A 17,358-nucleotide genomic window follows, 5' to 3' on the forward strand; every position below is an offset into this window, starting at 1 on the left:
ACAGCATTTTTTTTTTTTTATAAAAACACAGAGATAGAGGCACACAGGCTTAGGAGACAAACAGAATTATACAAAGTCCTGCAAGTGGCTTAACAACCACTTTAAGTAATGCCCTTTTATAATCAACTGTTTGCTGGACACCTGTTTAATAGATAATTCGACTCACCTGTAGTTGAATTCTTGTTAATTGGGATTTTGTGCTCTAAAATTTAGCTTTGCTCCTAAGACTTTCATTGGGGTGCAAAATTGCAAATTACCAAATCTTGGTTGCAATCAATGGTCCGCATTTGTGGGAGTATTTTGTAATATAGTGTCCCATAGAAACTGTTGATTCTGAAAGGAAAGTAAATGTTTTCTGACAAAGCTGTTGGGGTGTACTCGTATATGCTGAGCACTGTATAATTTTTTTTAAGCAGAGACCCTGAAGAATGAAATTGTGGGTGTTGCAATTTACTTTTTTTTTTTTGTCACACTATATTTGTGCAGTGGATTTTCAAATTTTGAATACACTTTATTATATTTTAGTGAGCACCAAACACAACATAATACCCATTTTTTTTTGGTAAAATGTAAACGAAGATGTAAAAGATTCCAAACGGTACAATAAATGATCCAGAGATTTATGATTTAAAAGCTCTTACAAGTTACCAGTTTAGAGTTACACGGGCAGTCTGGCCCTAGAATTATTGCTCTCACTCTGACACCTTACATGTGTAGTGCAATCACCGTTTGCATTTTCGTGCAGGACCTACTGTACATGTGCATGGAGGAAGAGGGGGAGGGGGGGTTGGTTTAGGGAATGCTTTAATATTTTATTTTATAATTTTTTCTGATCAACTTTATTACTATCACAAGGGATAAACAACATCCCTCGTGATAGCATGGGCCATGACAGGTCCTCTTTATGGAGAGATATTGGGGGGAATACAGAATTCTCCTCTGGTCTCCAAAGTAACTGATTAAACCAAGATGTTTGACTAGCTGCTGTGCAAACTGATAATGGCTAGTAAATATATAAAAAAATAAATAAAAAAAAAAACGTAACAAGAAGTAATAAAATCCTTAAAGGGTAACTCCACTTTCGTGGGGAAAAAAATAGCAAATAAAGAAAAGTTAACGCATACAATTAAGACACTAGACATTAAGTCATTGTAATTGAATGTTATTAAGTTACCTTTCCTTTTCAATCTGCAGACACTGTAATTTTCTGAAAATTCAATATGGCTACCTTGGGATGTTCTGTACATAGAATGTGTACTGAACTCCCCCCAGAAACTTAATTTCCTGCTTGTAAGATTGGCTCACCAATTTTTCCCTGCAACAAAAATGTCAATTTTGGTGCATTGTTCCCAATAGGAACACGTCTAAAGGGATGCAGGCCCAGCAGATTTCCTCATTAGTGAGTGCTCTGCAGCTGCATAGCTGGTTCCTAATTATGAAATTACTCCCATTAAACCCACCCAGCACAGAGGAAGAAACAGGGATTACTTCAAAATAACAAAAGGTAGGAATCTGCAACAAAGGTTGTTATAATTCTTGCAATGCACATTGATCACCTTGGGGGAATTTTTTTTTTCCTCGACAAAAGGAACAATATCAGTTCCACTCACATTGTGTAGGGAAGCAGATGTCGCATCGGTACTGGGCTCCCAGATAGGATAAGAGAGCCCGATAAAGGCGGCAGCAGAGCTGAAGGGTGGCTGTATACAGGCAGTCCCCGTGTTACAAACAAGATAGGTTCTGTTGGTTTGTTCTTAAGTTGAATTTGTATGCAAGTTGGAACAGGTACATTTTGTTAAAAATAATTTTTTGGCTGGAGTTGCATTTAAGTTTTTTGGATAGCATAGGGAAACATTAACACTCCTGTAACGTTTGATTTGCGGTCTGCACCTCTGTTCAGAAGATTTTACCTCACTTTCTGTCCCTGTGACAATTGGATTTTGAAAATATTGGGTTGTTGTGGAAACAAGAATTGGTGAGAAAGCTTCTGTGGAGACCCATTTTTCCCATGATAACTCTAAGGCCTGGTTCACTCTGGTGCAACATGCGCACCGACTTTGAGAGCACAAGTTGCGCCCCATAAAGTGCAATAGAACCATTCAAATAGGATGGACTTGAGTCGCTCCGACTTATAAAAAGGCTCTTGCTTTACTTTTGATGTGACTTCTGTTAAAGAAGTTGTAAGCAAGACATGCCGAAGTCACTCTGGGATGCCAGCTTCCAAGTCACAGCAGTGTGAACTGGGCCTTACAAGAGTGAATTTCCCTTCCAAGGGGTAATTTCTTCTCACATCCTGTTTTCTCCCCGTTTGTAAGTATGAAATGTATGCAATTCGGATGTATGCAACTTCGGGACTGCCTGTAGCTGCTCGGATCACTTTTAAATAAATAAAATAGAATCGCCGACAGACAACAAAATAAAAAAAAAAAAACTCTGGGTATAACCACCTCAGGTCTTGATTAACTAGTACATATGTTTACAGCCTGTCATTAAGTAGATATACCACGATTATGGCTGCGGCTGCAGCTTTGATCTTCACTTTTACAGTGCTGAAAAGGGGAGCTCTATCCTCGCTGCTGCCCACAGTGATTGCTAGATTCTGCGATTCCTCAGGGAGCCTGGACCCGCAGGAAAACAGCCAGGATGGTTTCACACATGTGAGGTATCACCGTGAACGTCAGAGCAAAAGCAATAATTGTTGGGCCATACTTCAGGATTGACTCTATGCTAATAACCTGTAAAAGGATTGTAAAACATTACTTATGAAGGTACCATAGTTTGTCCCCATTTCTCAGGTTAACGCACCTTTGAGTATTAGCATATTTGGTATCTATTTACTCAATGCAACATTATCTTTTATATTTTACCAAAACCACGGTCGCACCACACATGTCAGAGTGAGAACAATAATTCTAGCAAGAGAGCTCCTAGTTAACTCTAAACTGATAAGCTGTAACGGCTTTTAAAGCGTAACCTATGGAGATATTTGAGCACCATCGTTTTTGACTATAACGAGGGCGCGGGCAATTTTAAGACATGGAATGTTTGGGATCTATTTACTCAATGCAACTTTTTTTTTATATTTTAACCAAAAAATGGGTATTGTGTGTTTTTGCACTAAAATTCATTTTAGTATATTTTTTTTCTGAAAATTTGTGTTTAATAAACAAATACCCAAATATCATGTGAGATAAAAATGTGCAACTATCGCCTTTTTCTTCTAGAAGGCCTCTGCTTTAAGAAAATATATAATGTTCTGGGGGTTTAAGTAATTTTATTGCCAAAAATTAGGATTTTTACATGTATGCGAAAAATGAAGAAAATTGCTCTGGAGCCAAACTGGATAGGCCTCTATGAGATACCAGACCAGTAACGCTGCTATAATATATAACAATGACATGCTAGTTAGGAAAAAATAAAAGTCTTTAAATACAACATATGAAAAAGAAAAACTGCATATATGGTAACGAAAATTTCCAATTATCAATCTGTGCTACCACTGTTAATTCCAAAAAAAGAAATGAATGAATAATCCAAGAATAGATTGCTGGCTGAATACTATATAGTGATCTCCCAACACCTTATAACAGATTCATAAATAAATTAGTGCAGTGCAACCTTATAATTAGTGCACAAACAGTGTAATTATTGTGAAAGTCCATTACTCCATAATTCAATCTGAATTGTGATATTTCCAGTCTTTATATTCAAACAAATCAAAATCAAAACAAAATTAGATAAAAGTCGAGTGCTCCACTCAAAAAACCAGTGATCTTCCATTTCTTTTTGCTCTTGTTATTTGCTTAAAGTGGTTAAATCAACACAACAAAAACACCCCATCCCCTCGAAAACATTACGCTATGTACCCGTGTGGGTGCTATATAAAAAATATGCTAACCTGTACCTATATAGAAGCGTCTCCCGCCGCTCATGTGACTCCTCGGCTCTCTCCTTTGCCTGGCGGTCCGCTGTAGTGGGCGGGGCTGAGTACTCCCGCTGACGTCAGCCAGGAAGGAGGGGAGGAGAGAGTGCCGAGGAGTCACGTGAGCGCCAGGAGGCGCTCTGATATAGGTAAAGCTCGGCATATTTTTTATATGACACGGACACATAACACAGGGTTCATTCACATTTTTACCAATAAAATTCCATGACTATTGCATGACTTCAAGTAAATATTCATGGCCTAATGTTTCATGAAATGACTATGTATACATGTTAAATAAGAAGAAAATCCATGTTACACCCATTTTCCTGGTATTGCTACACACTGTTAGCTGAAACTGCGTTACCCCCATAAGACTGTAAAAAAGGTTACCCCACGCAGAGAACATCACGTGACATATTGCGCGAAAGTTAACTATTGTAATTTAACCAATATTATCAACTATATTCAAATATACTGGATAAAGAAAAAGATTTGATGGACGCTCCTGCTTGGGGATAAGGCTTCAGCTCAGACAGTCATGATGGATAAGGTGCAGCCGGACTGGTATGGATGGAACAGATGCACAAATGCGGCGGTTACATTGAGGGGAGCTCTTTGTTAGGCCAAAGCAACAGTCCCACGAACAGGCAGAAAAGAGAGAAAGGCGCCACTCAGTGTAGCAGATGTAAATAATTTTATTGACACATATTAAAAACTTACATGGGAGGTAAGAGTCTATCTTCATAGTTCGGTGTCCTTCCGGGTCCGCCGTGTTTCCGTCCCTGAGGCTGGCCAGCAGCCAGGAGATGACACTAGGGAATAACCAATCAGGGGACTCAGGCAGATCGAGGCAGCTGTGAAGCGCATACCTCACTGGAGGGCAGCATGAACGTGATGACGTGGGGGGGCAGTAACCGGTTTCGGAGCATGCGTGAACTGCTCCTTGAAGGAGAGGTTCACGCATGCTCCGAAAACCGGTTACCCCCCCCCCCCCCCCGCGTCATCAGGTTCGTGTGGCCCTCCAGTGAGGTATGCGCTTCACCGCTGCCTCGATCTGACTGAGTCTCCTGATTGGTTTCCCCCTAGTGTCAATCTCCCGGCTGCTGGCCAGCCTCGGGGATGGAAACACAGCGGACCCGGAAGGACACAGAGCTATGAAGATAGCATTTACACCTCCATGTAATTTCTTAATATGTGTCAATAAAATGATTTACATCTGCTACAGTGAGTGGCGCCTTTCTCTCAAATTTCCATGACTTTTCCAAAACTTTGTGGGTTAAATTTTCCACAAATTATCCAGGCCTGGAAATTGCCATTTTAAAATTCCATAACCTTTCCAGGTTTTTCATGACCATACAAACCCTGATAACATTATGTTACAGAAGGGATGGGATGTTTTTATTGTAGTTATAATAGCAGCAGGAGGGGAGGGACGGGCACCGACACAGAGCAGACAGGCAAGGAAAGGAGAGAGGAGAGGACAGAGCAGGGCTGTGGATGACGGAGGCACGTAAACTGACCAACGGTGTCAGGGCTAAGCAGCAATAATAAACCGGGGTCAGTTTACAGGGGGGGGGTGTATACCCAGGATCAGCCAGGTTTCTAGGTGATAGAAGGGGCCAAATTACAAAGCACAAGCACTGTGCTGTTATTCGTTATTCATGCTTTAAGGTAACAGGATCTGTTTTTTTTTTTTTTTTAGGGTAACAAACACTTTAGGTGAGCAGGTTTTTTCACCTGGTGTATGGTGGTGCACTGATCACTGGATGAAAAGGAGAGAAAAAAGAAATGGAAGATCACTGGTCTTCTAAAGGGAGCGCTGGACTTTTATTTTATTTGATTTGTTTGTTTGACCATAAAGACTGGAAATATCACAATTCCGATTCAATTATGGAGTAATGGACTTTAACAATAATTACACGGTTATATGTTTGTGCACTAATTATAGGGTTGCACTGCACTAATTTGTGATGTTTGGTAATGAAACTCTTACATAAATGCAAATACAAATGACGGCAGTAAGACTCTTCCACATCATAAGAAATTTCTCCACCACAATGTTCAAAAGAAATCCCCAGGTGTAAAGGTGTCACTTCCTTTCAAACTAATTTCAATAGCAGGACAGACTTCTGTGACTATCAAGATGAACTGAGGTTGGTGGTAGTTCATCTTGTTAAGCAGGTGGTTCATCTTGAGAAGCTGAAGTCTGATAGAGCACAGCCAAGGCAGAAATCTGACCTTTATAGTCCTCAGGGCTCAGGATGACTTGTCAAGTCCTAATTGATAAAAGGATTAAACCCATGATACAAAGATTTTCCACCAATTATGCTTTTCACGTGCGATAGTACACACTACAAGCAGAGGGCAATAGTGAAGCAGGCTAGGACAGACTATCTTGAGAGAGAAGGTCCAGCTGCCTGTCCTACGGAGAGTCAATTTGGAGTTTGACTATGCCAGAGTGCAATGCCTCAGTGGGCACATCTGGTGCAATTAGAATCACCAGACTACCTTCCCTCTCTATCCTCCTAGGTAGGTGGGGCAAGGGTTCGAAGAGGGAGAGGGAATGCATGAATTTGGTTGAACAAATTCCACAGTGGCAATAGCAGACCTTGTGGTAAGCAGACTATCTTTGAGCATCACAAGGATAGCCAGCTCTGAGATGGCCCTATCTTTCAAAACTTTGGCTTCAACAGCTGTTAAAAGCAGCAATGCTACAGCAACTGAAGAGCCCATGGAGCATTAGCCAGGATTCTGATCAGGTTGAAGTACCCCATTCGTCTGCGCCAGTCCAGGGCTATGTATGAGTATCACTGAATGCCCTCCATCTTAATCCTGTGATGCAGATGAGGAGTAGTTTGAGAGGAGTAAAAGGCATACCGATTCCACATGGCGACAAGAGCATTGAATCTTCTAGGGGATCCCTGAACCTAGAAACAAACCTGTCCAGTTTGCTGTAGAACCTTGAAACCAAGAGGTCTACATTTTGCTTCCCCCACCTGTGAAACAGGTTCTAGAACATACCTGGGACCCTTTCCCCCAGGTCCAGGCACTGCCGGGTGAAAATTCTGCCTGACAATTGTTCACATCTGGAATGTAAACAGTGGACAAGGCTGAAAAACAAAGTTCTACCCAGGACAGGACTGGACCCGTTCTACGTCTCTTGCCATGTCAAAACTTGGATTGATGTATGCCACTAATGTTTAATGATATATGCCACTAACTTTTATTAGGATGTTCAGCATTGAATGAACAATCAAATCACCCCAAGATATACAATGTTGATTAGGTGAGGAGAGTCCACCCTATCTAAATCCTTTACAAAGGCAGTGTTTTCCACACTACTCAGCCAGACAGGCTGGCATCCCTAATGAGTAACCTTCAAAGAGATCGAATGAAAGGACTTTCCCAGAGCAGGATTCTTGAGCCACCAAGCCAGGTACAACCTAGTCTTCGGCACAAGGTGAAGTGGTCTGTCCAAAAACTGGATTGACTAATCTAACGAAGACAGGATGTTCAGCTGTAGGGGTCTGGAGAAGGTAGATGAACGACTCCAGGAGTAAAGGGTCTGGAAGCAAAAAATTTGAAGTTTCTCCCAGGGAAGATAAACTATCTTGAGCTGTATCTTGAAGAAGATCCACATTTTCTAAGCACAGAGTTGGTTCGGCTTACTTCTGGAGGGTTCAGGAGCCAAACTGTTTAAAAGCCATGTTGTCTACAGATCCTGCCCAGACTTTTCCCTAAACAGAAAGTCGTCCAGGTATCCCACAATGGGAAATGCCCTGGGAGCTCAGCAATGCTAGCAAAAAGCTAGCACTTTGGTAAACACCTGAGGTTCAGAAGATAGGGCCACAAACTGTAAGGGCTAGGAAGAAATCATGCAGTCACACCCTTTGATGTCTACAAAGTCCAGAATGTCTCCTAGATAGAGATATTTTTTTGGGCCTGAATAAATGTGTCTTTAGTTTCAAGATGAGGAAAATGTTTTTTATTTTTAAAAACAGTGGAACTGTTCCACAAAAGGTACTGGGGGTGATAACTCCTTGCTCAAAAAGACCATCAAAGGCTGCATATATAGATCTGCTAATCTGTATGCAGACACAGACCGGTTTTTAAGACATGAACCAAGGAGGGGCTGAGGGATGAAGTCTAGCTTGGAGGTCCAGGAAACCTCATCCATCCGAGATGATAGTTGCTCAAATGCCTGCAAAGACTAACAGATGTTCCGCTTCTTTGGAAATGGAGTGCACCAGCTCATGCTGAAGATTTATCTTGGGGGAATTGGAAGCCCAGGGTTTGTGGGTGGAATGGGAGCCAGGCTTGGACTTGACTTTGCAATTTCAGGTCTAGGAATAACAAAAGATTATTCTCAGAGAACAGAGGAGTCTTCTGGCACTGAATCCTAGGCATTTTCTGCTGGGATAAATGGGTACTTTTACCCCAATGACATCCTTAAAAGGGTAACTAGCACAGCCCCAAGAAAACTCTTTTTGCATGCCGATTCCAAAGCCAAAAAACTAAAAAACTCTTCATGTTCACTGACAGGGGATTCTTGGGGGGTAATGAGAGGGGAGATCCCTGAAAACCCATCAATGCAGTAGTTTAAGGCTACTGACATGAGCTTCAATTGCTCTATAAATAAGAAATAAGCTTGACTTTCAACTGTATTTTTTTTTTGATGGCCTTAACCCATTAAGCTAGAATTTAGCAGACTAAAGACAGGTCCAGGGCAAGTTGCAAGGCAGGGTTTGTAAAAAAACAAGATTTTAGAATGAGCCTCCAATCCCTACTGGTAGATGTATAGCGGGGGAAGCCACCTTTTAACAAAAGTCCAAGCAAACATGAACAGGGCTTCTAGGAATTTGTGAAGAATGAATAGCTTGTAAAGGACAAATGCGAACAGCAGATGCACCGGAAAGGTCTCAGCAGCCTTGGGGACTCTAAAAGAGCCTAAACAAGGGGACAGACCTTGTAGAAGCTGCAGGATGATTCCTTGAGTTTTAATGAACCGCATCAATAAGAGCCAAGACGGTCTCTCGAGAATTCTGGAAGTAATGGAAGGCCCGAGACTCCTCAGGTATAGTGCTGCTTGCTATAGATTGAAGAGAGCCAGCATCGGACAGAGTCTCAGCAGTTGAAAGCCAACAGGCCCACTAACTCTGCAGGCAGATTAGATTCTGCAGGGGATTGACCTGGCATGTCTATAATCTCTGCCTTCAGAGAGCATAAAGCAAGCCTGAGAATGCACCCAGTAGTTGACAGCCCTTAGCCCCACAGTGCTAACCCCTTCTGTAGTCAACCAACAGAAAGCGAGAAGTAGCTCCAAATTCTCAGCCCACACAGCTGACTCACTATGTAAATCTTCAGTGGCATGGTGCCAACTGGGGCTATTCCATTGCTCTTAACTTGAAAAGACCTTTGGTGGCCAATTCATTATACACAGATCTGGAAAGCAATACAATGCAGAACTTAGTGCCCTGAAGGACACATTCTGTGGCTACCCTTCAATCATCCAGTCCTGGGTACAGCTTCCAGAACTAGCGCTGAAGAAACATCAAACCATAAAGGTACACATAGAGATCAGCTTAAGCAGCTTGCAGAGGAAACTTAATTAAAGAAAAGATATCTCAGTAGAAGAAAAAAGTGGCTAGCAAAAAAGTTTGACTTTTCTCAGCAGATAAAAAAGATGTCTATCCTGTACACTAACCAAAATAGATATCTTGGAGTAGAAAGGGTTATACCGAGCTGGCTTAATTTTTTTTTTTTTGCTTGCTAGTGTCTAAATCCACCTGTAGGTTTAACTGCCCATAATGTCTCCGAATTTCTTTGTCCCTCAATGAACAAGAGACAGGTTTTAAAACGAACCATCCCTAATCTCTCTAGCTGCTTATACTGAAAGTTAATTTATTCTAAAACAATACAATGTAAAAACACATGCCGTTACCTTACATTAAAACGTTTGCATGCTACCAAGATTCCGGTAAAAAAAAAAAAAAGCCGTTGTGATTTCTATGATTCTGTAGGGAAATGAAAAGACACATTTCTACAAAATGCCTATGGCATCAGAGGTTAATGAGGGTTTGTTTAAAAGTGATTTTACAGCTTGTGCAGAATATGTAAATACTGAAAGCATAACTAAACCTATTAATTTCCCCATCGGTTTCCCAAAACAGTTACATTCACGGCATGCTATGAATGAAAACTGTCACAGATGCTTGTGTTCCAAACCAAACTGTCAAGCCATGAAATGGCTGGTGTCATAACTGATCCAATGTGCAGCACTTTGGCAACTGCAGAACAAACAAAAGGCTAAAATTGTAGCTTCCTTGGCTGTAACGGATAGGATGGTTTAGTTCTGCTTTAAGTGTGCATAGTCTGAGCACAGGTTCACTTAAACAAACATGTATAGTAGAAAAATGAACACAGATCTCACTAAGATTTCTTTGGCATAAAGCCAACATAGTGCTTTTTATTTTCAACTTAAATCAACATATACATCAAGTATAAAAAAAAAAATGACTATATTACACAAAGGTTTACAGAACTCCTAAAAATGCTGACAGCTATTCAATGTGTTATTTTTGGTAAGAATGTCGAAATCAAAGCCCAACCTAAAGGGTCAGTCCACTCCACCCCAAAACAATTTAAGTTATAGGTGGAGTCTGGTTAGCCGAGTTAGCTGATGGCTTCCTAAATCTCTCTCAGGGACCCAAGTTGTGGGTATCCCTGCTATAGTTTTGGATTCTTTCCGTCATCCCTTGCATTCTCCATAACAAACTGAAAACCACACAAGAAAAGTAAGACACCGCAAGCATGCAGATCAGAAAACCCAGAGGGATTTCCATCACCACAGTCATAAGAAGTTTAGGAAACCATTCGATTTAATTCAGCATTATCCAACAAAAACTGGGTTATTCGTTTTGGGTGGATTGACCCTTCAAGCTCAAGCCCCTTTCATCTTCAGGGAGTACAATCAGCAATGTCTAGGACATGACAGTCTGGGTAATCAGAACTTACCTAAGTCATGGCCAGATACTGACAGAGGTCTAGCTATAGCTGGTTCCTCAAACTTAAGCAAAAGACAATAGAGTGTGTATCTTGTTAACTTAAAAAGATTGGCTACTTTGTGGCTGTGTTATGTTGTACAAAACATAGCAAAATAAATACCATGAATGCTGTATATGTAAAGAAACTTAAATAGTAAAGACAACACACTATCAATAGTTATCATATTTGTGGAGAACTAATCATCATGGAATGTATTTATATTTCCCAATTCTGATTCAGTCATCCTACATTCATACTATCAGCATATATCCAAAGTCTATACAGAACAAGGAGATTTTAGTAGATGTCCTATTCTACGTTTTTATTGTTCTAAATAAATATGAACTGTAATCTCATTTCAAGTGAGACCTGCATAACATCCACTTACATTATTATGATTGACTAACCATAAGAAGTCGCTGTTGTTGGCATCTGTACATATCTACACGTTATAATCAATACTGCCTGTAAAGTGCCACTTCATGGGAGGACACACAAACATGACTGTGCTCACTATAAGACCCAGATACTGGGGTTTTACACATTAACTTAAATAGACATCACATGATCCAGTCTTCATTGGTTACAACTACTACATGATATTCCATATGATTTATAGGCCGCGGTCACTTCATTTCTTCATTTTCATATCTGCTTCGATTGCACAGCGACGACCTCTAGTACCACCATCCTGTTCAGTGAAGAAGGCAAAAAGAAACAGTGCTGTGAAATGCAATGCAAGCATTCATGCATGGGAATAAAGCTTTGTAGCCGCTTCTCTTTGAAAGGCTTTGCTGTGACTCAGAAAAATCTTCTCACATACCTGAGATAATTCTAAGCTGGAACTTCTGCCTTCTCATCTTAGTGCTGCTGTATTAACCCTGTCTGTATTCATATTTCACTGTTCTGAAACGTTGCTTTAACTGAACTGCTACACTGCGAAATTAGTAGATCTTCTTTATCATGCACTGCACAGGAAGTTAACTGACTCTGCTACCTTGAGATTATTAGATTGAAGAAAATTCTACATGCATGTAAGCTTATTACAAATAAACAAAACAACAGCTTGAAGTACAGATAGAGGCACTAAGGAAGCAATGCTAGACAGAAGCAAAGCATAGTAAAGAAAGTCAAACAGCTCTAACTGAAGACTACCAAATCTTGGTACACTCATTCCATCCATCACATTGCAGCTATTCAATACTTACAAAGAGAGAGAGAAGGAAGGCAGGAGAGCCCATGGGGACACTGTCCTGTTAAAGGACAAACAGAAAAACAGGTCAGATTCCACGGAGCATCTCCAACACAAAACACGGACAAGCTGACAACACAAAAGCAGAAGAGGAGCCAGGACTTTAACATGAAGCTTAGGAGGAAAAGCAAAACTCAAATAAGGCTTAAGAAGGCTTTTAGCCGGCACTGGCTTCTCTTGCTGCTCACATAAAAATAAGATGCCACGAGAAAAAGAATTTAATTCCAATTCAGGAATAAAATTTAAAAAAAAAATTATATAAACACTGCTCAAAAACATTAAAGGAACACTTTTTAATCAGAGCATAGCATCAAGTCTCCTGGGATATTGATCAGATTGGTTAAGTAGCAGAGGGGGTTGGTAATCAGTTTCAGCTGCTTTGGTGTTAATGAAATTACCGGTGCACTAGATGGGCAACAATAAGAAAGCCCTCAAAAACAGGAATGGTTTTACAGGTGGAGGTCATTGGCATTTTTTTCCCCTACTCATCTTTTCTGACTGTTTTTCACTTGTTTTTTAGGCTAGGGTCAGTGTCACTACTCTTAGCATGAGGCAATACCTGGACCCTAAAGAGGTTGCACAGGCAGCCAAACTCCTCCAGGATGGCACATTAATACGTGCCATTGCCAGAAGTTGGAGGAGATTCCAGGACACAGACAGTTACTCTAGGAGAGCTGGACAGGGCAGTAGAAGGTCCTTAGCCCTTTAGAAGGACCGGTATCTGCTCCTTTGTGCAAGAAGAAACAGGATGAGCACTGCCAGAGCCCTACAAAATTACCTCCAGCAGGTCACTGGTGTCAATATCTCTGACCAAACAATCAGAAACAGATTTCTTATGGGTGACCTGAGGGCTTGACGTCCTCTAGTGGGCCATGTGCTCATTGCTCGGCACTGTGGAGCTTGATTGGATTTGCCATTAAAACACCAGAATTGGCAGGTCCGCCACTGAAGCACAGACGAGAGCAAGTCCACCCTGAGCACGTGGCAGAAATGAAAGGGTCTGGAAAAGCTGTGGAGAAAATCATGCTGCCTGTAACATTGTTCTGCATGACCGGTTTGGTGGTGGGTCAGTAATGGTCTGGTGAGGCATATCCATGGAGGGATGCATAGACCTCTACAGGCTAGACAATGGCACCCTGGCTGCCATTAAGTATTGGGATGAAATCCTTGGACCCAATGTCAGACCCTACGCTGGTGCAGTAGGTCCTGGGTTCCCTCTGGTGCATGACAATGCCCGGCCTCATGTGGAAAGAGTATGTAGCCAGTTCCTGGAAGATGAAGGATTGATACCATTGAATGGCCCCCACACTCGCCTGACCTAAACCCAATATAACACTTCTGGGATATTATGTTTTGGTCCATCCAACGCCGCCAGGTTGCACCTCAGTCTGTTCAGGAACACAGTGATGCCGGGTCCAGATCTGGGAGAATATTCCTCAGAACATCATCTGTCGTCTCATCAGGAGCATGCCCCGACGTTGTCAGGCTTGCATACAAGCACGTAGCCTATTGAGAACCATTTTGAGTTACTGCAATGAAATTTCAGCAAAATGGACTAGCCTGCTGCATCATTTTTTCACTTTGATTTTAGGGTGTCCTTGAATTCAGCCCTCTCTAGGTTGATCATTTTCATTTCCATCAAATTATGTGGCATCCTTTTATTCCTAACAGATTACCCAGTCCATATCAGTATTGATATCCAGCATGAGATTTTTTCCCCATTGAGATCTGATGTGTTTTCAAAGTGTTTCTTTAATTTTTTTGAGCAGTGTTTTTTGCTTCTGTATATCAAAACCTGAAGACACTTAACATGTACTTTGTAAGATTGGGTACACTGATATCTGCCACATGACAGACAGAGCAAGTCTTGTGAGAGTTTCTGTCTGCTTTAATGATGTTGGGATAACCAAATAATTTAATGATGTTGGGATAATAATAATTTAAGCAAATAGTCATTTTAGTTTCTAGAATCACACTTAGCGACACCCCCTTTGTCTACTTCACTGTTGCTCACGCTGATGGACCAATAGTACAGTACATGATTAAGGAGGGTACCAAAGTAATAATTTTGATTTCAGAGGTCTGCAGACCCAGGTTTCCATGGAGCCTTAAAAATTACACTGCTCAAACAAATTAAAGGAACACTTTGAAAACACATCAGATCACAATGGGGAATAATATCATTCTGGATATCTATACTGATATGGACTGGGTAATGTGTTCGGAATGAAAGGATGCCACATCATTTGATGGAAATGAAAATGATCAACCTACAAAGGGCTGAATTCAAAGACTTGTATGCATGCCTGACAACGTTGGGGCATGCTCCTAATGAGACGATGGATGGTGACCGGGATATTGTCTCCTAGATCTTGACCATGGCATCACTGAGCTCCTGAACAGACTGAGTTGCAAATTGGCGGTGTCGAGGTGTTCTATTGGATTTAGGTCAGGTGAGCATGGGGGCCATTCAATGGTATCAATTCCTTCATTCTCCAGGAACTGGCTGCATACTCTTACCACATGGGGCCATACGTTGTCGTGCACCAGGAGGAACCCAGGACCCACTGCACCAGCGTAGGGTCTGACAATGGGTCCAAGGATTTCATCCCGATATCTAATGGCAGTCAGGGTGCCATTGTCCAGCCTGTAGAGGTCTGTGCGTCCCTCCATGGATATGCCTCCCCAGACTATCACTGACCCATCACCAAACCAGTCATGCTGTACGATGTTACCAGGCAGCATAAATGTTTTCCACGGGTTCTCCAGACCCTTTCACGTCTGTCACATATGCTCAGGGTGAACCTGCTGTCACCTGTGAAAAGCACAGGGCGCCAGTGGTAGACCTCCCAATTTTGGTGTGCTATGGCAAATGCCAATCGAGCTCCACAGTGCCGGGCAATGAGCACAGGCCACCCTTATGAATTCTGCTTCTGATTGTTTGGTCAGGGACATTCACACCAGTGGCCTGCTGGAAGTCGAAGTAATTTTGTAGGGCAGTGCTCATCCTGTTTCTTCTTGTACAAAAGGAGCAGCTACCGGTCCTTCTAAAGGGTTAAGGACCTTCTACGGCCCTGTCCAGCTCTCCTAGAGTAACTGCCTGTGTCCTGGAATCTCATCAATGCTCTTGACTGTGCTGGGAGACACAGAAAAACTTCTGGCAATGGCACGTACTGATGTGCCATCCTGGAGGAGTTTGGCTGCCTGTGCAACCTCTTTATGGTCCAGGTATCGCCTCATGCTACCAGTAGTGACATTGACCCTAGCCAAATGCAAAACCAGAGGAAACAGTCAGAAAAGAGTAGGGAAAAAATGTCAGTGGCCTCCACCTGTAAAACCATTCCTGTTTTTGAGGTTGTCTCATTGTTGCCCATCTTGTACACCTGTTGTTAATTTCATTAACACCAAAGTAGCTGAAACTGCTTAACTACCCCCTCTGCTACCTAACTGACCAGATCAATATCCCAGGGACTTAATGGATTTGATCCTACACTATGATTACAAATTGTTCCTTTAATTTTTTTTGAGCAGTGTATTCAAACATACAAGCAGGCACCCCTAGGTACCTCCAGCTTTGGAACTTGAAAGCGAAAACAGCAATACGTAAAAAATATGCCACCATTACTTCCAAATACATTTATGGAAAAATCTATATCATTCAATATGATCAATATTCATTAAATTGGACCCTTGTAAAAGCATGTGCTTTTACATGCCACAGCTTCATCTAATTTCCCTGTTGCATCAATATTATTCTGAAAGGGTCAAGAAAACATATTTCACGATCTTTGAACATATCAACAATAAGTTGCTTCCCAGATATATGACAGTATGTGGGAGTAAATGCTCTAGACGATCAGTTTGTTTTAACAGTATTGTTTTACTCTCCTGTAAAAGGTTTGATATCTGTACAATTTGCCTATTTCCTGTATGTAAGAAACTACATAAGCTGTGCTAAACCAGTTTCTAAACTACAATAAAAAAAGTTTATTATTATTATTTTGAAGTGGCCCTAAACTTCATTTTAGATTCACTTTAATCCCTGAGGGTAAAACAAATGTTAATGCCTCAACACAATTTTGCAACTTTGACATGCGTTAGTAAAACTATATATCATAGCAACTACTTTGTCTATCCAGGTAAATTGTACCCTATTCCTTTATGGACGAACTGGGCTTTCTTTTGGTGGTAAATGGTAACGAATAGCTCAAGTTTTTTTTTTTTTTTTTTTTTTTTTAAAGGAAAACTGGCCCAAAATAGTAAAAAATATATAAACCTAAAAAAAAAAAAACCTGAGAGACAAAAAGGCATAATGAGCTAGTATGCATCGCATATTAGCTCATTATGAAATACTTACCTTAGAACGAAGCCCCTGCATCGCTGTCCGCTCACTGGTGACACGGCCGACATGTTCAGCCGTCTTACTTCTGGGTTCGTGTCATCCAGCCATCTGATTGGCCGAAGCCGCGATGAGGTCATTCCCGCGCCTGCACGGAGCCGCCGTTCACAGCACAGGGCTCTGAAGGAAAGTCATGGGCGGCCCTTACTTGAGGGCGCATGCACCAGTGATGTCACTGACTGCATGCAAAGTAAATATCTCCTAAACGGTGCATGTTTAGGAGATATTTACAGTACCTATAGGTAAGCCTTAATATAGGCTTCCCTATAGGTAAAAGTTACAGAGGAAACATTACTTCTTCATTAAAATTTGGCTGAATTGCCAATTACCATGACTTACTATCTAAAGAAGACCCCAAATTAAATTCTCCTGCTCTGACGATCACAGTGATATTACCTATGTGTATGGTATTTGTTGTTTGTACTTGTAATAGGGCCCAGGAAACAATAGTGCCCATTTTGCTTTTTTTTTCCTGCCCAAAAACAAACATATTGACACTGATACTAAGTTAAAAAAATGCTTTACAAAAAAAAAAAAAAAGAAAAGAAAATCCTACCCAAAATAGATAGACCCCTGACCTTTGACCTTGACTAACATTGACCTAGATTAAACCTTGATGTAGCTATTATATATGTATATTTTACATCTTTCTCCCCTGTATGTATCTATCTTTCTCTCCATTCAGAAGAGAAAGAAAACACAGTGGGGGGGACTGCACAGGACTTGATCACTGTGATA

General features: G+C 41.2%; 1 protein-coding gene across 3 annotated transcripts in view; it reads right to left on the bottom strand.

Moving 5' to 3' along the window:
• Positions 1–11,185: 11,185 nt before the first annotated feature.
• BRD8 (bromodomain containing 8) overlaps positions 11,186–17,358 on the bottom strand; it is a 52,314-nt gene continuing 46,141 nt past the window's right edge. For all 3 annotated transcript variants that reach the window (XM_082255191.1, XM_082255190.1, XM_082255189.1), the window contains 2 exons: positions 12,178–12,222; positions 11,186–11,660 (listed from right to left, as the gene is read on the bottom strand). In XM_082255191.1, the coding sequence (XP_082111317.1) occupies positions 11,601–11,660; positions 12,178–12,222 (105 nt within the window). In that variant the 3' untranslated portion in view covers positions 11,186–11,600. The remainder of the gene's footprint in view (positions 11,661–12,177; positions 12,223–17,358) is intronic.

The sequence above is a fragment of the Pelophylax lessonae genome (genome assembly GCF_965119305.1).
Source record: "Pelophylax lessonae genome assembly, chromosome: 4".
Lineage (NCBI taxonomy): Eukaryota > Metazoa > Chordata > Amphibia > Anura > Ranidae > Pelophylax > Pelophylax lessonae.